The 27,139-nt window shown below is 36.4% G+C and overlaps 1 protein-coding gene across 1 annotated transcript; it reads right to left on the bottom strand.

The window, feature by feature from the left end:
* Positions 1-777: 777 nt before the first annotated feature.
* LOC116251362 (AUGMIN subunit 3) lies at positions 778-25,170 on the bottom strand. Its single transcript, XM_031625578.2, is given in 20 exon segments — positions 778-1,158; positions 3,150-3,245; positions 4,388-4,463; positions 5,723-5,864; positions 5,989-6,100; positions 6,291-6,443; positions 8,671-8,726; positions 8,801-8,858; positions 10,632-10,701; positions 11,235-11,366; positions 11,820-11,877; positions 13,560-13,644; positions 15,941-16,044; positions 16,274-16,340; positions 17,438-17,633; positions 21,395-21,498; positions 22,416-22,452; positions 24,692-24,836; positions 24,839-24,984; positions 25,071-25,170. Coding segments are annotated over 19 exon segments (1,848 nt in total). The 5' UTR covers positions 24,867-24,984; positions 25,071-25,170; the 3' UTR covers positions 778-1,029.
* Positions 25,171-27,139: the final 1,969 nt, after the last annotated feature.

Genomic DNA, 27,139 nt, shown 5'->3' on the forward strand with positions numbered 1-27,139 from the left:
TCGTGAACGGAAGGGAGCACGTTCACAACATAATAAGCTAGTGAGTTGCATGAGATCTGGTAGGGTAGCCAAGTGACGCTAGTTGGCGACGGTTACGGAGAGGGACGAATAGTATTTTCAAAATTTGTACATATACCCAATAATATTTTAATTTTTTTTACAGAGGCCAAATTAAGAATTTTCAAAACTATGAGTGTAACTACTTTTTCTAAAACATGAGGGGTGGCCATGGACCCTTTTGCTCCCTGCCTTCACCCTTGCTGACAATGTAGTAGTAGTAGTGCACATGAAAGTTAGCGGGGTGGCCAAGGTGAATGCTTATCAAGGTTAATGTCTAAGTGCAGAACTTAGTGAAAAACAGAAAGAGCTAAGAGCCTGGCAACTTCATTCTCTCTCTCTCTCTCTCTCTGTGCAGTGGTTTCTTTTGAAGAATCTCACAGAGAGACTCCAAAAGCAGGAAGGCTTTCCCACAGGTCTTTGTTTTATAGATGCCTGCATCACTTTAACAAACGGTCCAAATTTTTCTTATACATGGTACCCACACTTTTGCCGGTTCTAGGAAAACTCATGCACCTTTGTTGCTCTTAGTTTCGTCCTTTTCACAAATTAGTAAATCCTCAAAAGATGCAATTGGGACCTTTTCGTTTTCCTCATTCTTCCCATGTCCACTTTTGCTGCAGACATTTTCACATTTTTGGGTTATTGCTATAGAAGATCCGCAAAGTTCAGGCGCCTTTAAAAGCTTATCATCACATCAGATGCCAATCTAGCGTGTGCTTATCTTGCAACAGCGACGGGCCTGTATAATCTGATTCAAAAGAAACTCGTTCAAACATTAGAAAATTGTAGAGGCCGTCATACATTACAACCCTTGAGGGCAAAAGAAGAAAAAGAAGGCCACAGAGAATATACAAGGAAATTGCAGTCTCAAAAGCTGCCACAAATAATTGGATTTCTATTCTACAACACAACTAGCACAAGCATACTTACATAAAAAGGGGGAAATAAGAAAATACAGATGATAGACTTTTATACTTGGAGGGCTTTAACACGCGCAGCCATCTCTCTAACTTGACTCTTCAGGCGGTCCGGATTACAGAAGAAATCCACAAAAACTTGCCTTTCACGTCCAACTTCGTGGGGATGATGTTTCACAATCTACATCAAATTCAAATGATTTTGTCAATCATGTGATGAAATAATTTGTTCCTGGTTCAAGTATGTCCCAATTAAGTGAAACAACCAAGAAAGCATCCAAACAGGCTGAAGAGAAAACATCAGGATTTAGAGCATTTCAATCTTGTGATACACAAGGGATCAATCTTTTTCACGTTGAAGTCCTAATTCTAGGAGAGAATTACTGAATATGCAGCTCACTCCCTGTAGACTCTGCTAAATAAAATAGAAGCCTAATGAGGTCATACTGGCCTACCAACTTTTACTGCTCCCAGTGTTGATGATGAACAAAGGTTAAAAACCATTTGGATGACCAAAAGTCTAGGATCTTCCACAAAAATCAAGAACATAAAGGTGTCTACCTCTATACGTACAAAGATTGTCTAGTCAATGAGATAATGGCACAAAACCTGGGTTTTGAGCAGTGTTGTAGGTATCATACGATACAGGTCCGTATCCTATCGTACAGAAAATACGTACGATACATCCCCTGTATCATAAACAGGGGGTGTATCAGGCCTGTATCGCACGTATCGTGCGATAGGGTGCGATACGCCCCGTATCGTACGATACAGACTTATTTCAATAACACATGGAAACTATACTTGAAAAAACAAATACTATGCATCTTCCTATCACAACCAACTGTTAAATTAAAATCTAAAAACTGCAAAAAAAGAGGAAAGCAGCACACATGGTGTTTGAAGCTGTGCAGTAAAATTCTAGCATCCCATCTCTATGTTTTGTATAATGCCCATTTGAATGACTCAAGGTCAAAATAGTTGGGCAACCATAGTCCACCAATTGCTCAAAGAAGAGCACATGAAAGAGGCATCACCAATCTTGTAGACGAGAGCAATTGTGTGCCATTGGTGGCAGTTTGTGATAAGATTATGGCTCACAAGAATAATGGTGAAGGAAGCAATGCCGATAATAGAGGAGGATAACGTTCAATGTCAACTTAAGTTATCTTGCAGTTACTCATAGAACTGTTCAAAATTTTGTCTCCTTTGTTGTATTTTTTTGTTATGATATTATTTCTGTTTCTGAAGGTAAAATGTTGTAATTCTTCTTGTCGTGTACATCGTTCCAATTAATAATACACTTCATGCGGTGGTTCTTGAGTGTGGTGTGAGACCATCAAGCTTCCTAAGACATCAAATATCCTTTTAGGGCTTTTAGGGCTTTGTTGTATTCTAGGAAAACGCATAATATCATTCTATAAAACATGTTTTTTATGAAGAACATATTATTCTATTTTTATGATTTTTTTGGATTTTTTCTGAAAATACCATACGGTTACGATATTTTACGATACAACGTATCTTAAAGCCAAACCGATACAACTTACAGTACACTTTTACAACATTGGTTTTGAGGACCCCAAGTTTTGCTCTGCAGTTATGACCAAGACCTTTCCTTAAAGAATTTTAACTGAACACAAGGAAAAAGGAAAAATCATTCTGGCATTCCTTCAATTATACAAAATAAACCAAGTGTCATCTTCTTGCTGCATGGTACTCCCCTGGGCCACAAACGGAAACAGGAAAAATTTGTTTAAAGAAAAACTTGTATCTTGCATTTTCCAGACAGGCACTTAGCAGAAAATGGCTGGGAACCCACAAAACCAATTAAGAAAAACGTGGTCATTTTCTGGACAGTGAACGGCTACATTGGCATTGTGAGGTAGACATGGCTCCAATCGGTCATTTCCTTCCAGTAGCTAGTCAGAACATGGACGTAAAGAATGGGTTATATTTTATCTGGCCATTTGGTGCTACCAGACATTGACAGTAGCACAACAGCCATTTCCAGCAACAAATGGCCAGACATGGGAAATAGAGTGAGAATGAGAAGTGCTGGAAGGGTAGCGTGCTTTGTCCAATCCGTACCTCAAAACCAGGTTTTGAGCTTAAAACCAAGCCCCTCTCTAGGACCCATTCCAGACACAAGGATACAAAAATCAAGAATACCTCAGCTTTCTCACGGTGTTCACGTGTCACATCCTCTACTGCAGCTGAAAGTTGAGAATTAACCTTCTCCATTTCGGCCAGTTCCTTCATCAAGGGCTGTAATTTTCCAAACAAACACATGGTCAGAGAATAAGAACCTAATGCCTTGTACTGTTGTACAAGCTTAGATAAAAAATGAAAAAAGGAAAGAAAAGAAAGAAAACCGAATGCACCTAAGAAATCCACTGTCACAGGGAAACCAAATTGATACTGTTTTCAATGGCATGAGGTAGTGCACATACATTTGACATATGGACAGAAAACATATTATTATTGTCTAATAATATCTAATGGTTTTTAATTATAATTCAGTTCACAAACTAAACAATAAAAATCAGTGTCATGTCTCCTATTCTTCAAAAGGATTATGACACATATACATTACAAGCTTTGAGTTATAACTCCCACGTACAAACCCCTGCAAAAAAAAAGCATGCCTTGTATATGACAAAATATTGGGGATGTACAAAAGCATCTTCCGGAAAAGCACAATTCAGTTTACATGTTCCTTATGCTTTTAAAACATTCATGTCTATACTTCAATGACATCACTTGCCAACCGGAATGTGAATGACTATCTCCATGAATGCTTTCAGGCAATATCGGTATACACACTCATTTAAGCAAGTGATATCATCAGAAGCAAGGGCCATGAAATTCTGGCTCAGTAGAATCTGGGGTTGGAATAATGGACAAACCATTACAAAGTTGCCAAGCATACTGGTGCACACTGAATCCTAATTAGGTCAATAGATTAACATGGTAAAATGCAGTAAAAATAAGAAGAGGAAATCTAAGCATATGATGGTAATTTATTAGAAGAGGCAGGAAGTTGACAATAGTATACATAGACAACCAGGCATTGTGCAGTTCAATTTTACGTCTATCCCATGTTATTGCAGAGGCTTTCATTTAACAAAACGCAGCTTTCTGCTACTTATTCTAAAAGCACATATAGGCATGTATCAAAATTTTTAATTCCAATTTGAACACAAAATATTTGAAAGCACTTTTATTGGACAAAACTAAAAATCAGCTCACTTACAACTTCAAGTAGAAGCAGTTGCTAACAACTGTTTATAAGCCCTTGACATTGATAAGCACTTTATTGAAATTATTGAGATAAACTACCACAGGTAGTATGAATAAAATTGTGAAAATATCTTGGAGAATCATATTAAACAATATAGAATGATTACCCAAGGGGTCAATATTGGCTGTGAAGTTGTTGAGGATGCAAAAAGGAGCTGCTGCATGGCTTGAATCAGATTGCACCTAACAAATAGCATATGAAAAATGTGAATTCACACTGTGAAGCTGACAGCCCCATAAATCAACTAAAACTCCTCCATGCACGACAGATTAATAAACATTTGGATGGAACCAATCAACTTGAATAATTGAGGACACAGTTAAGACTGGAATAGCAAAACAGTACAGTCTCCCCCCATTAAGCAAACTCACATCAACAATAGAATGAAATATATGAACAACGTCAAGGGATATGCAAGTGACTAGCACCATGAGTCCATGACCCTTCGATGATATATGATACAGTGCAGGTACTGTATCAGTGCAATGTGTAGAACAGAAAAAATACAGATGATTTAAGTCACGGGCATCTTTGTTTCAAAGAAAGATTTCTTCCATGAAAGCTACGAATAGGCATTTGACAGTGTCGATAACATAGTCACAAATAACTTCTCGGAGTTTTAAACGGCGAGAATTTTCGGCGAGCTTGAAAAAAATGAAAAAAAAATACGATAATTTTTTAAAAATTATAAAAAACTAAAAATAGGAGAAAAATAAAATAAATGAAAAAGTAATAACACAAACATCATAAAAAAAACTGTTTGACATTAAAAAAACTAAAAAAAATAAAAAAGCTGAAAAGAACGCATTAAAACATGTTTTTTTCGTTTTAAAAAACACGTTTTTGTAAAGTTTTGAACGGTTAGTTAATTTATCGCATTTTATGTTACTATGGTCGATACCATTTTATGCAACTTTGTCTTAATTGTTTTGTACACTAGACTATGACCTCCACTCTTCATTTTAATTGAACAATATTTCATTGCAATTATTGGCATCAAGGAATGTATCTGAAGACATTCAGTTTTCCAACTGAAGAACTAAACCAACAGAAAATATATCAAAGTCAATGGCTAATACTTTGGGCATCAAAATACAGGAGATATTAGTCATTATTCCCAAAAGAAGCAAATATTTAAATACATGATCGACCTTGGTCTATTAGTATTATAAGAGTCAACATGGTTAGATGTCTAGAGAATAGAAACTAATCATGAACTATCGACAGAAATATCACTGAAGGTGTGCACATACCTACATAACAGTGGACCAGAAAATTCGAAACATAACAAGCTCATTGGGAGCACCAAATGTCACCAAGTGCATATCAATCAATTTAATATTTTTGATGCATCCAGAAGTCATCATTTTTCCATGCAACAGACCATTTCAGCATGCAACTTCTCTTTTAGATACAAAACAAGTTTGAGAAGCTAACTCACATGTCATTAATGCACCCATTTCTGTCCTCTGGAAGCGTATTCTCAAGGTCAGACTGTAGATACATCAAGTCAGATTGCAATTCTTTGATGTGATGAATGATACCAGGTACTGAAACATAAGCTGGCAAAACACCTTGGGCATCTAAGAAAAAGATTTAACGGTTAAAGTCCAGGAAAAAAATATAGCCATAATAATACATGAAGATAAACCGACTAAAAAAAAAATAAAAAATGAACAAAGTATCTCAATGGGTTGCACTAATTACTTGTATAAAGACTTAACAAATCCCTGACGGCATGTAGAAATAAATCCCGATCATCAACAGCCCCTTGCTCATGTGCTTCAGATGCAATTTGGATTAAGGATAAACATCGGTCCTTGAATAAAAACATAAAAAATAATCAACCATAATACAAAAAGAGGACAAAAAATAAAGAAAATGGTGATTGATCAGAAGTGCTTGTTGAAGTTCAATACAACCTGAACTAGGAATGTTCTGCCAAATAACAAAGAATAAGAACTTCAAAACATTTAGGCCAATTCAGAATAATAGAAAAGGATGAGTACCACACGCCCGCTGGTTGCCTGAATGTAGCCATCCAACTCTGACTCGACTACTCTTAATAGTTCATATGCTCTGAGAATAGTCTCCCGTTCCAGATCGCAAGCAAGTTTGAGAAACTGGTGTCTAGCTAGCTGATTAACTAAATGGTTTATAAACTGCCCAAAAAAAACACAATTAGTTACGTCTGCAATTTATTGCAGAATCAGATAGATATACATCTCACAGAAACATATATGATATAACAAGCAGTACAAATATTGCAAAGAACCACAGAATTTCATTTAAGCACCAAAAGATAAAAAGCAAATCTAGAATGAGAGATTAACTGGGACTAGTCAGTCTAAGTTGGCTGACTAAAATAAAATGAATAGGAGGAATGAAAACAGAATATTTTAACTTTGAAGTGATAAAAGCAACAACAGATACCGCATGTAAGATCATGTAACGAAAAATTGGAAGTTAATTATAACAATGCTACATAAATACACAAACACTGTAGAGTGTAGACACTTTACATGTCCTCTTGTGTATAGATACTTTTGGAACCGTTACCTCCCACATTTCACTACCTGTGCTAGACCATCTCAATATCAGCAGATTGTGTATCACAAAGAACCACAGCAAAATAATGAATAATACTTATCAACATTTATCATGTTATCTTTGATACTTTCATCCTTCTGCAGAGCCACTCAAGTGCAATTTGACATGTTGAGCTAAATGGCAAAAGTTGCTCTATGTTGTGGTGCAATAGTTAGGGATGTGCAAAACTATCACATTCCTATAAATATGAGACCTAAGCTCCCTGTCTATTTGCTTTCCGCTCCCCAAAAACCTTCCCTTCCTTCTTTCTCTTAGAGAGGAAATTCCGGTGTAACAACCTGACCCACTCCTGGGCTCGGGCCCCTGGTCTGATGGATCTCAACCCGCCCCCCTAGCAGTTTCGGTTCCAACCCTGAAAAGGCTAGGAACTAGGACCTGGGGCCCCACACGCGCGAACGCGTGTACCTTAAGGGGAGTGGATTGTAACATCCCAAAAGTTTAGTCCTGTATCGAAGATTGTGAGGGATCTTCAAGGGCTTATAAAGGGAGACCATTAATGAGATGATTGTCCTGGTTCCTAACCTTTTTCAGGTTGGAGCCGAAACTGTTAGGGGGGCAGGTTGGGATCCGTCAGACCAGGGACCCGAGCCCAGGAGTGGGTCGGGTTATTACATCTGGCATCCTTCGTTTCTCACTCTTAGGACCAACCATTTCCTACTCTTCACTATCTATTGTTTGTTTTGTTTCTAGTAGAATTCTGACATCTGCAACAACACCAAGATCCATCTTTGAGCCCCTGGTGCGGATTTGGTTCCAACTGATCATTGTTGTCTCCTTTCCTCACTCATCAATGTCTCTTAATCATAGGTGAAAGCCTACAGGCTCTCAATAGGTTTCCCTCTCTACAATCAATGACGAATTTGACTAAGCTTCCTCTCTCCTGCCAAGGTAATCCTTGGCCTAATTTTCTCCCTGTTGAGTAGTTATTTCAACCCCTTTGTACATCAAAAGAACTTTTCTCCTTGCTTATTATCTGATTGGTAGTGATCGATGCCCATGGCCAGCTAGGTCCCCGTCAACTATCTCTCTCTTTTCTTTAACATTTATCCTATGTGATGTCGACCATAGATATCCTTATTCCCAAGCCAATTTCATGCGCCAACATGCCAGCTCTTGCCATAATATACAGCATAGGTCGGTCCAACCCTCGCTAGCACACATATGTCATAAGATAGGCAACACTTTCTGCTACTTGTGCTACAGGCTTTTTCATTATTTCTCTTATTCAGCCGGTTAACTCAGACAAATTGCATTATATGTCTTCACTTTGTATGCCTCTGCTTTCTTAATGTCATGTTTTATTTGTTAGTCTGATCAGAGCACCTGCTCTAGATTGGTCCTTCATCGGGACCAGCCTAGAATCAAATCCAGCTGAATTTTGCAATAAATCCATTTCCCTTTTGATCCTGAATTTTTGCTTTTATGTCAATATAAAACATGTCATTTTGTAGGGCACTAGATAATAACTTAACAAAATAAATGTTGGTTATGTATCTCAAAACAATGTGATAACAAAATTTCGCATCACCATAGCATGAATATAAATGCACAAATTACCAAACAGATAGACTACAACTAAAACCAATTGGCATTAGAAGTCCTAACACTACAGCTATAACTAGAAACTGATTTAAAGAAATAAGATTGCCCCTGATATTGCATAAACACCAAGTTGTAAACATTGACAAGTTATAATACTTCCAATAGTTACATCAGAAATCACAAGTCCAACATTAGGTCCAACCATAAGGTCCCTAAAGAAGGAAAAGTTACACTTACCACTTTTTGTTGAGTAATGTAATACTCCTGCCTCATCAACTTCAAATCATAATCACCTATAAGTAGCATAGTTACACACATGCAATAAACAACCAACTTAAAAAAGGACATAATTCCACTTACGAGATACCTTGTAATATATATGTATCTTGAAGTTGAGCTAGCTCCCAGCAAAGAGAAGGAATTGTCTAGAGAGACAGAGAGAGGGTCAAGATCTTTGTTACTAGATAGTCAACAAAAACAAGCTCAGTTTCTAAGGAACAGTAAAGAGAAAAAACCAATTAATAAACATTGTGTTATAAGGTCAAGATCTTTGTTACTAGATAGTCAACAAAAACAAGCTCAGTTTCTAAGGAACAGTAAAGAGAAAAAACCAATTAATAAACATTGTGTTTCTTATAAGATAAAGCAGAAAACAGAAAATACCAATCCATGTGAGAATGATTATCCTAAGTAAAAGCATTAGGCAGAGTCCAGACGATGAGTTGAGTCTAAAGCTTAGCACATTGAGCAGTAAAGAAAAGGAAAAAAGTGAAACTAATAAAATGCAACTCTAAATGTTCACACGCACAGCTATGTATAGGCATATGGAGATAGTTAATACACACAGACACATTAAGTAATATATATATCACATGATTTGCCCACATATCCATGTTGGTATGCAGGTACGGCGACACAGTATGTGGGTGTGGCTGTATTTTAAAACTTAAGAAACTATATTTTCAGACTTAATTTTTCCTTTAATTTTGATTTTTTGCTTCTTTTTTATGTCCCTTCCACCATAATTTTCTTCTCAATTTTCTTTAATTTTGAGAATTCGTGTGGATTATTATATATAATGTATACACTTACATATACATTCTGTAGTAACCCCAAAACCCGCTTCAGTGGTTCCCAATACAATATATATATATTATATATATATATATATATATATATATATATATATATATATATGTGTGTGTGTGTGTGTGTGTGTGTGTGTGTGTGTGTGCGTGTGTGTGTGTTGAATAACATTTATGTTAGGTGGTGTTTTGAATATTTAATAGTTTTAGGAAAAACTTTTATAATGATTGTTTTTAGTCTTGGACTTATTTTGTAATTTGTTAGTTTCATCCTAATTCTCTTTTAACATGAGATCAAGGCAGATTAATGAGTATCGAATTGGTTCTTCTCTCTCAAAAAAAAAAACAGCCATAACAGCGAAGGCGTCTTATTCATCATCGCTGGTGACTACAACAGCCACTCCATCACCGCCGGTGACTCCTTGCTAAGTTCTGGCGTCTCTTTTCTTTTCTCTCCTCTCTTCTCTCCTCTTTTCCCCACCTAGTCTTCTCTATCGTGGCCTCCTGCTGATCGTGGGAACAGCAGTAAGCATTAGAAGAGTCTGATCACATCGATGAGGAATACGTGATCAAACCCTCAAGTGGTGGCTTGCGTGGATGTTAAGTCTGATATATGTGATCAGACTGTCATGAACTGCGTGTGAAGTTAAACGGAGCATGAATAAGAGAGCAAAAAAATACATTGTCAATAAAAAAGATTAGGCTATTGAGTGGCTATGCAAGCCTAGGTATCTTAGGTGATGCTTTCAATGGTAGTTGCTTAAAACCAGCTAGTCTAGGCGATCAGCTAAGCCTCAGAGATTATGCAAGTCTTTGACAAGCATAGCAATTATCAATTGGTAAATAGCATCATCTTAGAATTTCTTCATGAGTGACAATCATTTGCAACATAATGCTTGATCTGAACTTGATAGGTGCACATCTAGCTGTGAAGGATCAAGCCCACCTAAGCGCCATAATAATGCCTCATCTGCACTTTGATAAATGTGACATAGTCTAGAAGCTGCTTCAAATGAATGAAAGATAAAAGACAAAAAAGATGAAAAGAGATGCACTATCACATTTTCTTTAGAACCAAATACATAATCAGAATTACTTTAGTATACTTCAGACCTCAGATAACAATTTCTGTTCTTTCATGTAAAGATTTGAAAGCTCCCCTGTTAGGTCAGAATGCTTTCTCCTGCACAGAATAATCAAGGACATCAAACAACTAATCCAAATAAAAAAATTTAAAACTAGATGGTTAAGGTTGAAGACACAAACAAGACAGACAAAGAACACGATAGAGAGGAGAGAGAGAGAGATAGATAGAAGAAGAAGAAGAAAAGAACGCGCTAAAACTATCCTCTTCCTGGAAGTACTCCCTTTCTCTTGTGTTTTTAATCTAATGGCTCTAAGCATAGGGACACACATCAATTAGAAAATTACCCATCTCTCCAACCAATTTATCCTGAGTTTATAAGATGACAGTAAATGCAGACGTTGGCTTCAAGCCATAAACCATACCCACAATAACATTGAAACAAAAAAAGAAATGCCAGGATTAATCCAAAAGTTTAGTTGAACAAACCAAGAACCAATTTTCCAAGTCATAATGTACCTAGTTAACAAAATTATGCTGATTAAACACAAAAGTAGTTTCCAACAAAATATAAACAATGACTATGAAGGGAAAAAAGGGAAAAAAGATCTCCAAATGCTTGTGAAACATACCGGAGGGAGTGAAGATCAAGATGAATATGAGCTTCATCTGAAGCGATTTGAGACTTAAGTGCCAGAAGAACGGCTTGTTGTTTTGCATTTTCAACTTGAGCTTCAACCCACTGCCTTTCACTTGTGCCAAATCTATTTGAGGAACAATTAGGATATAGCATCTTATTACATAAAACTAGAGAAAGAAGTAGCTGTTGTAAATATTCTGAAAAAAGCTAGCATAGTGATGTAAAGTAATAAGGTGCACCATTGTGTCAAACAATCAGTGCTTCAAAAGAACTACAGATAATCCTCCAGGGCTGGAGTATATTTTCCACATTCAGGAAGAGTTCTCATCGTTTTAACAGTAAGAAGACACATGTTGCCTCTAACAAAATAACCATAATATGTACAGGAATATTCTGAAGCAAAATTCAGTAAAATCCTCAGCAATTAATATATAGCAAGCAGATCATCAAGTTAAGACTCAAACATAAGTTTTAACAAGAACATTCTATAGAAGCTAAGTATAAACGAAATGATGACAGAGACACCATAAATAAGAAAGAATGCCGTAGCATGCCTATTTCTTCCTACAGTACTTACATGGAACGCAGCCTTTGCAGCTCAGTTACACGATGATGACATGATTTCTCCTTATCTCCTAGAATAAAAGAAACAACGTTTCAACTATAAATGCAGATTGACAATTAAATAGAAAATGTAATTCATGAATCAGTTAGTAACAGTGTCATAGAAAATGGGTTCTCTTCGAAAAAAACATTAAACAAGTCAGCCAAAAAAACAAAGGAAAATGTGTTTTTTTAAATAAAATGCCAAAAAATGTGTTTTATTCAAATTTTTTTTATTTGTTTCGTTTTTTAGTTTCTGCATTTTTTCACATTTTTTAGTTACCAGATTTTTATTTTCACATTTTACTTTTAGTTTTAAAATTTTTTAATGCCAAGATTTTTCCAAGAAAAACAACTCTGTCATATTATACCCAAGAAAAACCTCGCTGTTTTACACCTAAAAACGACATTTTGTGACAACGGGCGGTAGGTGCATAATTTTTCTGAGAAAAACAACTGTGCCGTATTACACCCGAGAAACAATTCACCATCTTTATGCCTGAAAACGATATTTGTGACAATGGTTAGTAGGTGCATAGTGCATTATTTTTATGCTATATGTGGAGGAATGGCTCCGTCATGTGCAAATTATGTATTTTATTCTTGTATTCAGGTTTTCACTTTACGTATTTCAAGTTTTCAACTCAACATTTGTACATATTTAAAAGGTCAATGAAACCATGTTATTTGAACTCTAATCCCTATACCCAACACACTCCTGTTCTCTGTTCTCTATTCACTGTTCCATTGCTCTTCTTTCTAACCCACTTTCACATACCATTGCCACAAATACTCTCTCTCTCTCTCTCTCTCTCTCTCTCTCTCTCTCTCTCTCTCTCTCACACACACACACACACACACACAGAAGGAGTTGAATTTTGCTGAAAATGTAATTCCATTTATTGAGATCCAGGCCAGATATTCACGATCACACTTTTTTCTTAAATTAGATGCAAAGAAACAGGTTCTTTAGCCTACTTTAGCTCATCAGTTGCGAGAGGTAGATAGTGATCTTTAAACAAGAAGAGATTTTTAAGATTTCATGGAGGTAATTTGATTAGTGAAACAAGCCTGGCTAGGTAAATTTTCCTGCCAGTTCTGATGTTTGCGTTTTGGGGCAGTCTTTTACATGTTCTGGAAGTTCTCATGTGTTGCAGCATGAAAGCAACCATAAAGCATCATTCCATAAACAAAAGTCAACTATGTCGCACAGATGTTGGGTGCAGGTGCAGCGATGATCGATATAAATATCCATAAATGACAATTAACAATTACCAAGCTATTATTATGGCAACAATTCAACAAAAAGGAAAGCAAATTGTCAGTCTACTTTTCGCACTTGAGCTGCACATGCACATGCACCTGAGTCATCATCACTCAGGTACATTGGCCTTTTTGAAGAGTTTGTGTTACTTTGTCAGAAACAGGGTGCCAACTAGCAACAACAAAAAAGTACATATGCATGTCACATGGTGGTTTGAATGAAAATCTCCAGGAACACAATAAAAGGAAATAATAGAAGGTGAAGAAGCTATCAGTTATGAAGATATTTAACTAATCATTAAATGCAAAGAAAAAAATTCAACTGCCTAAAATTCAATAAATGCGAAAGAGGTCCTCAGCTCAGGGGATGACTATATTGCCAATACATACTATGAATCAAGAAAAACCAAAATCTGGGAAGAAGTAAAAGCATAAAGATATGAAAAAATACCTCGGACTAAGCAATTAGTAACGTCATCAAGACTCACCCAAGAACATTTAGATTTACTATCTTCAACAACAAGGCGAAAAGGACCCTACACAAGTAAAAATTCAGCAACCAGAATGATTAATCACTAGAATAAGAAATAACGAGATTCCTTTGCAAACTATACAGAACCATTACAAAAAGAAGGAATCATACATCGCATTAGCTAAAGATGTTACTAAATATTTTTCTTAGGCCCCTAAACATAATTAAAGGTGTAGTTTTGAATGTATACTTATTGCTTACTTAAAAGAGAAGATGTAATACATCAACGTGTAGTTTTGTAAAGACGTAAAAAACTAAATTTACCATTTGGAAGTTCGGAGACAAAAATTGTAAATTTTTACAGATGGATTCCAATCTAATCCATGAAGTTTAGCAAACGTACTATGTAATGAAACAGATCTAACAGCTTAAATCAAACAAAAGACACCATCAACTGTATTTGTTTAAAAGGCCTATTGGCCTAATGTTGGGTGCAAGAACAAGAGTCATATGAAGCATATATATATATATATATATATATATATTTGTTATGCAGGTGCCAGCAGAGCGTTTTGCTCGGCTGGCATCGTCCACATGGACGTCCCACTTTCTTTTCAACAAAAAATTAAAAAAAAAAAGTGTTCAAGCGCTCAACTGTGTTGACAGTCGAGCGCTTGCATCTTGCAGGTGGGGGAAGGCAACACTTCCCCTTTTCTTTTCAGATTGTTGAGACAAGGGAGGCCGTCACCTCCCCTGGGCAGTGACCACCACTGGGGGAGGCAACAGGTTACCCCACCATAATTTTTTTTTGTAATGAAAAGGCAAAAAAAAAGGAGGTCGTCACCTCCCCCTTGATGAAGAGGGGCAATGCCACCCCACCAGCCCAACGCTCGAGCGTTGGGTGGGCCTTTTTTTTTTTAATCAAAGAACATGGATGGCCCATACCAGCTGAGCAATCTGCTTGATCAGAGTGTCCAACTTATCATGATGGATGGTAAAGAGAAAGACGAGAGCAAAAAGGGTGATGAGCATTTTTGTCATTTACAATTACTCCACACCTTTTTCTCCTTTTTTTCTCTCAACCATCCATTTGTATCAAATGGACAGTTCTGGTGAGATGACTAGGTGACTCAAGTTAGCCAGAGTCATCATTCACTATATATATATATATATATATCCAAGACAGTCCACATTGTTATAAATATAGCTCTTAGGTTTTATTGGCAACGTTTTTCTCGGGTATTAATCAAGAAGTTTGTTTGGTCTAAAAAACCTCAGGAATCATATATAAAGAAGGGCATTTTGGGAATTGAGCTGATTCTATCTTTGTTTGTTCCATTTGAAGGACAAAAGGAAGAAGGTTGTGAAGGTGGCCTTGTCATCCGCACCTCACATCGGATGAATGGAGAACCGACCTGCGTCTTCAGGAGCACTGGTGGGTCCTGGGGTGCCCATCAAAGGTGCCAGCACATACCCCCAGGTGATCCTCACCACCTGCACCTCACATTCCAGCACAGTGGAACATGTAATCTGCCTGCTGTCCCATTCAACTACACTTGTTCCAGTAATCCGTAACCTAACATAATGCAACAATGGAGAGAATAAAGCCAGCAAGGAGTATGGACTAGCAGCAAAGAGTCCAAAGACCAATTGGTGAAAATGCTGCAGGTGCAAGGGGGTGCCAAATGGTGAGAAATCCAGGGGAAGCTGGGCCGCTTACATACATACACACATATATACATGCATGCATGCATATATATATATATATATATATATATATATATATATATATATATATATATATATACCATTCCTAGGTTCTTATTGGCAAGGTTTTCCTCAGGTACTAATTGGGAAGTTCGGATCTCACGAAAATCTTAGGAAAATGTCGAGAATTCTAAAAACTATAAGAATAAAAAAAGTACAAAAAAATTGAGTTTCCTACTAAATTTCTTACAAGAATATTGATAAAATTCAAAATAGCTACCAAGTTGTGAAAAGAACCTCAAAGAATGCAAAACATTAGGACAATTTTTCTGAAAAAAGGTGCTAAAACGTGCTATTTTCATTTTGGTGTTCTTTTTAAATATGGTAATTTCTCACATTTTATAATTTTTTCTTTATTCTCTCATTTTTTAAAAGATCAGTGATGCTTGTGGCAATGATATGTGTGTGTGTGATTTAGCACCTGCAACCAAGTGTTTTTAGGAGATGGGGCACCTAACCTGCACTTGCATCCCAGGACCATCATGTGACATAGACTGGAATATGAATCATGTAACGAGAACATAGTATTATTTATGTAATATAAATAGGAACTACAAGAAATACATATATTTCAAAGCTTTTTAGGTAAATACCGTGTCAAACTGCTTTGCAAACCACTGGTCAAGCTCCTTTTTGCAAGAAGAATCTTCAAGTAAGTATGAACCAAAATCCAGATAGGTCAAATAAATACCCTCTTCTGTCAAGAATGTCAAAAAGGAGTGTCAATAATATGCAAAACAAACTAGTCGTGTGACCACATATTGCATAGGGAAAAATGTATAAAGGAGTACATATTAAGACTCATATGACCAACTCAGGAAAACACATTAATTATTTTCATATCCATGAGCCCATCATCTGAAGGCTACGGGAATAAGAATGTAAGTATAGAGCTAGAATTACATTAAGATGTTAATGAAGCATACCTTCACCTGAATGGTAGTGCTCTAGCTCTTTCGCTGAAGAGGCAATTTTCTCAAGAACTTCATTCATCTAAAATGAAGAAAAGTGTCACAACCAATTGACAGAAAATTTCATAGCAAAAACTATGAAAACATAGTAAAGGTAGGGATATGATCACACAGAAATGCTAGAGTAACATGAGGAAAAATGGAACATGGAACCTGGGGGTTTGCCGAAATGGAAAAGCCAATGTGTGTGTGTGTGTGTGTGTGTGTGTGTGTGAATGACATTAACATGACAAACTTGAATATAGCTGCTTGTGTACCAGCAATCTAAGCAACAAGCTTGAGCACTATGTAGGGACCTGGTTCAGGGACTAACTATTAAGATTGACAAGCTCATTGCTAATAGAACACTATTTAATATTGACTATTATTAGATAAGATAGATAATCAAATTTTTTAAGTGCTATTGAAGACCAACTATGTCAAAAAGATATTTCACTTGGCATCTGCGTTGTGCATCAGCATGTCACAGTTCTTCCCATACCAAGAATTTTTACTGGCAGTCAAAGCTAGTGCCCTATATGCTCGGCGCTCAATTAGCTATTTTTTATGATTGAGTGCTTACATATTATTTGTTTGTTTTCTCTTTTTTTTAAATTGTATTATTAATCACACTATTGTTTAAGTACATATATGATGCTTTTCATTACAATTAAAACTTTCAAGAGGATGCACTTAAGATAAAATTCAGGTTTTCCGATGGCCATGTCCCCACATCCTAATTGTCAAGAAAACAATGTACATACCAAGCACACTCGCATCATATCTTCATCCATCTGACATAAAGTCTGACTTGAAATAATATAGTGTATCAGGAACATGTTAAGCGTATTAAATTGCATGGCAACACTTTGCCATTGAAAACTTTGACATCCAAAGGAAATTTTATCTGCTATTTGAACTGATGCAACATAAAAGCAAAAATCCATGTTGAGACATATCATTTTGCAGAACTTCACCACAGTTCCCAACTTGCCATCCATCTGAATCCAATATAAAAGTAAAACCCTCGCTTAGGATCAAATGAGCCATTACTTTAATCCTTTCAAATATAAAACACTTAAGGTAAGCCTCTAGCCAGAAATAAGCTTATTATGAAATGCAATGCTAACATAAAAGTACCTCCAAGTTTCTTGCAGAAAGTTTTTCTTCTAATAAAGCAAGTTCACCGTTTGCTGAAGATGATGATGATATCCTTGATCTTCTTCCTTGAATTAAAGATGAAGATTGACCTGTAAGTAAATCATACTGCAACTGCAAATGCTCAAGCTGCTTCTGCAACTTCAGAGCTTCGGCTTTATATGTCAAAGTAGCTTCCCTGCAAGAAGTTTTTAGATTCTGTTAACAATGAATGGTGGCCAGATTTAACAATACATTTAACAAGATACAAATGGAAAAAAACATGATTTAATAGTAGCGCTGGCATCCCAATTACTAACACCTACAATTTTGCTTGAATTAGTGTCAAGCCTAGCTTACATATGGCCTACGAGTCGAAGGATGAAGATGCAGAATATAGATTAATGAGTTTTAATCTAATAAATATGATGGTTTAGCACATAACCATTTATTTTAAAGTTTGACCTTTCAGACAAAGACAAATTGGCATTATTTATAAAGAAATGAAATGCAGAACTTTCGTGTGTGGGTATATATATCTATTGATGAAAATTATTATTTTTGTATTCTTGGTTTTAGTTGAGTTTTGGTCAAAATTAGACTTCGACTTGGACAGTGCTAGTGGCTCCGTCTTTGCTCTATATATTGAGGGGTTACTCGCTTTTGTATTGAATGTTTTTAAACGCAATTTGTCAGGTTAATACAAAAAAAAAATTATTCTCATCTCATGTACCTTACCTTCATGCACATTGAGAGTCAGCCTTTGTGCCAACTGCCAAGTGCATGTTCTTGCTGTATTGGGATTCTGAACAAACCATGTGTTGTGGCTTGTATTGAGTTATTGGCTGGGAATTTACAAGAATATGCCATCACTTGTGAACAATCAGTTGGCGAGTGCACCATGCATGGAGAAATTTGAAGATTGTCTTGTAACATAATGTAGTTCATTTTGCAGCAACCATGTTGTAGACACATAGAAACAAACAAGCCAATCTGCTATACACTTAATGGAATTAGAGCTCCATCAGTTCATATATGTTTCATCTATTATGCAAACAAGAATGATTGGGTGTACAGGCACCTATTTGTGTGTACATGAGTGTTATGCATGTGTTCGTGTTGTGCATGAGTGTGTGTGCCTCTGTGTCTGTGTGTGTGCATGTGAAGAGAGAAAGAGAGAGAGAGAGAGATCAAAGCAACAAAAATAAGTCAAGGTTCTATTTTTTCATATAGTATTGCATGTCAGCATTCACTCGATATTAGAAACATAAATAGGCACAAGAAATCATGGTACTTAATCCTAGCAGCTAAGTTTATATGAAAAGTTGCAAAATCCTTGAAGAAACATAAAAGAGAAAACTGCCCTTACCACTTCATTTTTCATAATAAGATCATGACAATTTAATTGAAGCTGAATTATGCAACCCATAACCAAACTTGTCTCAACTAAAAATTAGGACATTACAAACTCAAATTGGTTGACAAACACCTCCTTAGAATATATCCTACATGTGATTTGCTTCCAGGTTTCCTTATTCCTTTCTTTTTGTGGGGGTGGGAGAGACAGAGAGTCCTTTCCAGGTTTTCTATATTCTATTGAATTTTCACATCAGCTCTCAAATATTGCACTTGCACAACAAATATAGCCATAGAGTTGGAACAATTAAAAGAAATATAAACAGGACCTATGTCACATGGGCACTGCTCAAATGGAGCAGTACCTATACTGAACCGCTACGACACCGGTAAGGGTACAGGTATCCTTGGGTACGATCAGCGTACCCGAGCTTGAATCGGTCCATTTTTGGACTCGTTCAAACTTGATCAAATCCAAGACCCTCCAAAATTTGGGCATGTTTTTTCAGTCCATTGTGAGAGACTGTGATTCTTGAAACCCTCGACAAAAATCGAATGCCCAATTGCCCATGGGCTTCCAACACCCAGACCACCGAATAACCTCTGACAACCTTCAGCAATGAGGTCTCCGCTCTAGAAAAGCAGCAATAGTGTCTGGTATCTGCTGTGAGCTATATTAAGGAGCAGTACCCATACCGTACTAGTACGGGTACCGGTATGTACTTGGGTATGTCCTGGGTATGGCGCTGACCATACCGGATATGGTCAACGTACCCAAGTACGTATCCATCAATTTTCACATTCGATCAAAGTTGACCGAGTCCAAAACTATCCATAGGTTAGGGTTTACGTTTTTTTTTTTTTACTTTAAAAAAAAATGCAGCATCTGTGATTCACCTACAGCGACCAGGGTGCTCAATGCTCAGGCGCACAGTAAGGGCAACTCTGGCAACCTCCGTCCATCATTTTCCGGCCTGTGATCCAGTATTTTGATGAATGGCGACTTCTCCGGCGAAGGGCGACACCCTTGCTGTGGTATTCAGACGTCATCTGCTTTTCCATTGCCTGATTTGGGTGTTTTTTTCTCTATCCAACGTTTAAGCTCCTTCCATCTCCGACAGCCTCACCCGTTGTCCGACAACCTTTCCCACCGACCGGCGGCAAGTATTTTCATCCTTCGTCAACTTCTTTATTCCTGCCACTTTCCCTTTCTTTGATTTGAACTGCTCTGTTTGTGGTTCACACACTGAAAATAAGCCATTGTCAACTGATTTGTGCATTTTTCTGGTCTGTTGGAGATAACCTGATTTGTGTGTTTTTCAGTCAACATCATTGGAGCTGCATCTGTGCACTTATGTGCAGCAGTAGCATCTATAAATTTATTTTGGATCATAATTTATGAATATGTTATTCTGCTTGTTTGAATTCCAATTTTCTGATATATATATATATATATATATATATATATATATATATATATATATATATATATATATATATTTGTGTGTGTGTGTGTGTGTGTTCGTACGGTTGTACCCTCACACCCAAGTTTTTTGAAAATAGTCCATACCATACCCGTACTAGCACCTGTACCCATACCTATGTGACATAGCTGGTGAGTTTATTTTTTCCTTTTCTCCAGCAAGCCCTAGTTTTGCAGTCAATTTCTTCTCTTTTCTCTTAGTTCCAGAATGAGCATGACTGGACAATCTATGTTGCTGGTGGGACTGTGCATTGCTGGTGGAACTGCACAATGGTAGTCTAGTTTGGCATCTCCAGTGAGCATGACTGCACATTGCACAATAGTGTGGACTGTGTGTTCAGTTGTTGACTTGTTCTAGTTGATTATTTGTTGTTGTAGCATTGTGTGGGACTGTATCTGACACCCTTTATTTTTTCTTTGTGAATCTGTGATGTTTTATTATCATGCCACTGAATGGCTGGATGGGTCAACACTTTGATGAAGAGACGTGAAGGTTGGCTGAATGGTTTGTATCCTTATTTCTTCTTCAAATCAAAATAAATTTCTATGACTGTGTCATTAGAATAGATTATCTTTTACCATTATATCAGATTATATTAAGTTCTTACTTTCATGAAGCTGCGTATAGCATATTTTTTCCACATTCATCTCCATGGTATTACAATGTAAATGTGCATGCATACTTGCATAGCTTGATTCCTTGGTATTTATATGAAGCATAAAAATTACAAATTTAGAGTACGTTATGAATTTGCACTGTTTGTTTGAAATCTTAGTTTTTGTTTTATACAGATATATACATATTATAGAACTATGAATATGTACAGCAGTGTCCCCATGCACAAGGTTTTTGAAAATGATCAGGACCGTACATATGTGACATAGAACGGGACCTAGTGACATGCCAAAGCACTTCTAAGTTCTAACTAAAGGCCTGTTATGTAAATGTATATACAAAAATGTAGCACATATATGCATGAAGATACATGCATGAACAGGAATATGAATAACAGTTTTTCAATAAAAACTGAGGAAGCTCATTTCATGATTAAGATATTAATTAAGATAGGAATCATAGAGAGATCCCACTCGAACAGCATGGATATGAAAAATGCAGTAACCTGATTTCCTTTATTCCTTCTTCAGCTCCAATAACAGCTTCTTGGTTGTTTCTCCTATTTGAAAAGGCTGAAATGCTATTGTAAGCAAAATCTAAGTCCTCACCCTGTCAAAAATATTAAAAATACAAAAGATGCATAAGCTATCATTTTATGTTATCAGAGACATGGTTAATATTATCTCAAAATTACTCATACATGAATCCATCCACAGTCACTCTCAACTATATCTCCGCAAGATAAACTCTTGTGATGCTAATGATTTTAAAATAAATCAAGTGAAAGCCTCGGACCCTTGGGAACATCTTGAGACCTTAACATTGAAAAAGAAAAAACAAAAGATAGGAAAAAGGGAGAAGCTATTAATTAAGTAAATCAAATGCAATTCACTGTGATGATATCACAATAATGTTGTAATATTACCTTAATGGTCAGAAATGCTTGGCAGGCCCAGGCTGCGGACCTTCAAGAGGGACTAATGGCGCCTAGCCAAGGCTTAGATGGGACAAAAAATGTAAATGAAAGGAAAATAGAGGAGGAACAAAAAGAAAAAGAAGAAGGAAATGGGAAAAAGGCAAAGGAATAAAAAAGAAAAAGTAAAAGCAGAAGAACAAAAAGTAAGAAGAATTTTTATAACTTTTACTTGGGTGCTTGGTGGGCCAGCATGGTTGAAAAGGTTGCCGAGGGCCTAAGCATGTTCTTGACTACAAAGGATATTACACTAATATAATTGCAAAATATTTGAATTCCTTATGTTTATCATTTGTCAAAGAAGGCCTTTTCTTCAAAGGGTAATTATGCCATTTCATTTTAACAACTCAAAGTGGGAAAAAAGAATGTTAGAAAAGGAAAATGGGTTTCAAGGATAACATAAACTAAGTAAATAGAAAAGATGGATATGACATTGGCTGCGAAGCAGGATTGGCAATGGCACACAAGTCAGGAATAAATACAGGAAAGACAACACCAAAAAGTGGAAAATGGTCACACACAAAAATTAATTTGTGTAAAGTAATAGTGGTACCTCTAAAAGCTTTCCTTCTTGTAGAAAATGTTCATACCTGCCAAGAACATTTTTCATGGTGAGAGCAACACCAAAGAAGCATACATGAAGATATTCCTGTATGTATATTTGGCAAATGAATTCAACACTTCACTATTTAACATTTATGACTGTCCATCACCATTCAGCTGGTTTCGGAACTCTATTTCCACCGACAAAATCATGAATACATTTTTGGCAATATTTTGAAAATATTTCAAGATGTTCCCTCTAAATTGGTTTATGTTTTTTTTTTTCTAAAAACATTATATTTTCAAAATATTGACTATTATAGCTTATAGACACCGTGCAAAACATAAAAGCATAAGGTCATCATGACCATATGACATATGAGCATATCCAAGAAGAAGCCAATCTTGTGAGTGATACATCAGATATCATCCGTCATGTACATGATCAACTGTAGTACAAGAATGCAAAATGTACCCACAAAGGAATCAAACGTAAAAAGGTTCTTTAAGGGGATGAGAATGTATACAGTTTTCTCCAATGATAGGATCCCTGAGGTCTCCAAGAAACTAAAGAAATTCAGAAACAAACAAGCTGACTTTATGGAAGAACAAATACAAAGACAGAAATGAGCATTGTCTCAAAGAAGTACAGTGGCAAGCTCATTGATCTTGCATCCAATATAATAACAAACATTCAGAAGAAAAAGAACCAAATATAACGCTACAATATCAGGCAACATTTGGAAATTCAGGAGCACAATGAAGTAAAACTTTTCATCTGATAACTTGCAGATCTTACATATAGTAAGCAAACTTTTATTACAACAAATAGTAATGGCACTGTCAAGATCTTTCTCTCGTTCCTAATCTGGTTTATATTTATGGTACCTAGATGCTCGTGTTGGCAAGTTTTAGATGACAGTCTTGGATCCAAGTTTGAGATCATAAAATGTTTAAACTTCAAAGACATTTTTACTATTTTATGTTCTTTTACAGTCTAACTTTTGGTTATGCCTTTGACCACTTCATTATGAGCCCTTTCCTATATTGAAATTTGAAACATACCCTTTTGACCCGCCAATTCTCTCCAAAACACATACATCTAAGTGGTTTAGAGTCTTTAGACTGTTTAGTTTTAAAGATATGCCCATGTATTACCATAGCAAGTCCAAATAAAGACACTGGACTACTACAGTAACACACTGGTACTGTATAGTGTATACCTTATAGCACAGACTTTTGTATCTAAAATTATGACTCTCAATTCTCACCAACATTTGTTGAATCTCAATATTGGACAAGATTTTTTTTTTTTTGGACATTGTAGTAAAAAATGCATTTTATTGTTTTTTTGTAGGCAAGAATGTATATAACATGCATAAACTTTATAGAAATATAAAATTAAAAAACAAAAAGTTATCCAAAATATAAAGAATATTAGAAAAATAAAAACCCAGGAGACAGTGTCTTAGCATTGAGACACTGTGAATTCCTGACATTTCAAAAGCATTGCAATATTATCATTCTGAATTGTACTTTCATCATATGATCCTACCACGACCGTACTAATACATGTACTTTTATATATTCCACACATAACATATGCCAATTCTAAGCAATTTTATGTCTTGGGAACCTACGAACTTAGCCTTGAACGAACAATGGTCCGGGACATGGTAGAAACGACTTACTCCGAGAAAAGAGTTCAAAAAGGAAATAGGTCTAAATAATAAATCATTTTGCTACTTCCTCTTATCAGAGTACGGGTGACTTTGTAGGTAAGAAGCCAAACTTTGAAAATAAGCACATGTTAGACGAAGAAAAAACCAGAGGTAGATGTATGGGAATCAAAATCTATGATGAACTAGAGTAGCAGAAAATGTGGAATCCTATGCGACCGGAAATGAGTTCCATAAGCAGGTAACTTCTGAGGAATGCATCAGCCCACATTATTTGAACAGCTAGATCTCGTTGTCCACATACGGTCATACGCAAACTACTTATCTCAGACTCGAAAGGCATCTTCCTGAACATTTTTCTCAGACCACATGCAGTTGATGTCCTAAAGAAGGCTACCAAAAATAAAAAAGAAAAAGGAGGGAGGGGGAAGATTCCATCACTGCTCAATTTCAATGACAGAAACCACTCACCAGTACTATAATTCCGTATGGACAAATATATACGTTTGCAATACGATGATGACAAATAAAGATGAATGAGGAGCGGGTCGCCAAAAGGAGAAGAATGCAGGTAAGAAGAAGACGAAAGAGGACAATAAGAACTCACTGGGAGACTTCGGCAGGGGAGAGGACGTTGGAGCGACGGAGGCTGGAGCAGATCCACTGGAGCAGGTGGCGAGCCTCTTCGTGCTGGAAGGGCCACTCAAAGCTGTCCGGGTCGAGGCCGTCACTCCCCTCGTAGCCTAATTCCCCAGAAGGCTGCACAGCTTAGCCCCGCTCATCCTTTCCCTTTCTTCCACCTCCCTCCGGCTGCTCGGTCGGAAAAGGGGGAGGAAAGAAAGAACGAACAGAAAGGTCTACACCCTCCTCCCAGGGAAGATCGGATACTGGAATTTCCGCCTGCAATTAGAAGCAGAAAAGAGAGGACCAATGAGGAAATATTTCTCGATTAAATTTGGTACGAACGATGAGGAATTCGAGGGAACCTTCGCAGCAGAGAGAGGTGAGAGCAAGGATGACCTATAGCCGGATCGATTTTCTTTTTGATTCTCTCTTTTCGATCGCAATCTTGGCGCGCTGGTCGACTTAAACGGATCGGATCTCTTAGTCGTTAGACTGGAATAGCTCCAGACTTTGATTTGATGGTCCGAAAGGAGCGGACCGGGTATGGTGTTATTAATTTCCTTGGAGTCGAACTTCGTTAAACATGAATTTTTATAAATTAGTATTTATTATCATTTTTTGGGGATTTTATAAATTCTTTTAATAGTAAACTGTCTTTGTAAGACTTTAGACATATAAAAAAAAAGTAGTTATATATATGAGTAAATATATAAAATTTGATGCATCGATTAGGACTTCATGTGAATTTTGAGAACATTAATTTGATAATTTAATTGATGATTAATCTAAAAAATTGAAAGGTGAAGCTAAATATAAGGGGAAAGGCACGTGGCCTCTCAACCTTTTTTTTTTGTTACAAAAAATAATTTTAAACAAACAAATTAAAAATGAATTGTCACTTAACAATTCCCTTGAGAGCATTAGAGAAACAGGAAATAACGGGTAAGATGTGTATGTTCTTTGAGTTATGTTATTTTGTGAGAGAAACTCTTCATCTAATTTAGACTTACATGTTGAACTAAAGCAAAACGTTGAAATTGTAGACGTATAAAATTTAATTATACGCATATTTGTATTAAACTTGTTATATGGACTACGTTGCTGACTTGGTGTGGAGACAACAATAGACGTCAACTAGTTTGATGTGTGCGTCATAGATACAGTATGAAATCCATGGTATTATATTATGGAATGCCAATATAATAGGCAACATGGGAATTTTAGTTCAAAGAAATGTTTAAATCTCATACAACTTACTATTTTCATAAAGGAGAATCATCTTTATCGTATAAGAAATTTTAGAACATTTACTTTTTGCCAAAAAAAAGATTAAAACAAGTACTTTTGTTCTTTCTTCACTCCAAAATCAAATTGTTCTTTTGTAATAAGTAACAACAAGAGCGAGCATGTGATGCTCATCTAGTTTTGGTGTTCATCTCATATACGCAATCAAATTGTTAGTGTAACTAAATATAGGATTTCTTAATAATAAGGAGATGTTTGGGTGCATTTCATTGGCAAAACATCCTTGAAACCCGTTGACAACTTTTGGCAAATGCAGTTGCTGTCGCTGCGACGGACCCTTCTCCCAAGGCTTCAGTCCAATACGACGGTGTACCAGTGGCGGAGCAAGGAAATTTAAGATGAGGAGCACTAATTAAAGAACACACATCTTTAGAAGTACTTCTATATACAAATGAGCAAAAAATTGAACGTTAAGATAGAGAATTTTCACGTGGCTTGTGTGGGCGGCTGCCTACATGCGGCTCTACCATAGGATGAGGAGCACCAATTGAAAAACATACACCTCTTTAGAAGCACTACTACATATAAATGAGCAAAAGATTGAATGTGAAAATAGAGAATTTTCATGTGGCTAATGTGGGCAGCTGCGTACATTCGGCTCTACCATAGGATGGGGAGCGCTAATTGAAAAAAACACACATCTTTATATATTAATGAGCAAAAATTGAATGTGAAAATGGAGAATTTTCATGTAGATGGTGTGGGCAACTGCCCACATGCAGCTCTACCATAGGATGAGGAGCACTAATTGAAAAACACACACATCTTTAGAAGCACTACTATATGTAGATGAGCAAAAAATTGAACGTGAAAATAGAGAATTTTCATGTAGCTGGTGTGGGCAACTGCCTACATGCGGCTCTACCATAGGATGAGGAGCAGAAATCAAAAAACACACATCTTTAAAAGCACTACTAAATGTAAATGAGCAAAAAATTGAATGTGAAAATAGAGAATTTTCATGTAGCTGGTGTGGGCAACTGCCTACATGCGGCTCTACCATAGGATGAGGCGCACAAATTAAAGAACACTCTCATTCTTAGAATCACTACTATATAAGCAAAAAATTGAATGTGAAAATAAAGAATTTTCTTGTGGTTTGTGTGGCAACTGCCTACATGCAGCT

The sequence above is a fragment of the Nymphaea colorata genome, chromosome 3 (genome assembly GCF_008831285.2).
Source record: "Nymphaea colorata isolate Beijing-Zhang1983 chromosome 3, ASM883128v2, whole genome shotgun sequence".
NCBI lineage: Eukaryota > Viridiplantae > Streptophyta > Magnoliopsida > Nymphaeales > Nymphaeaceae > Nymphaea > Nymphaea colorata.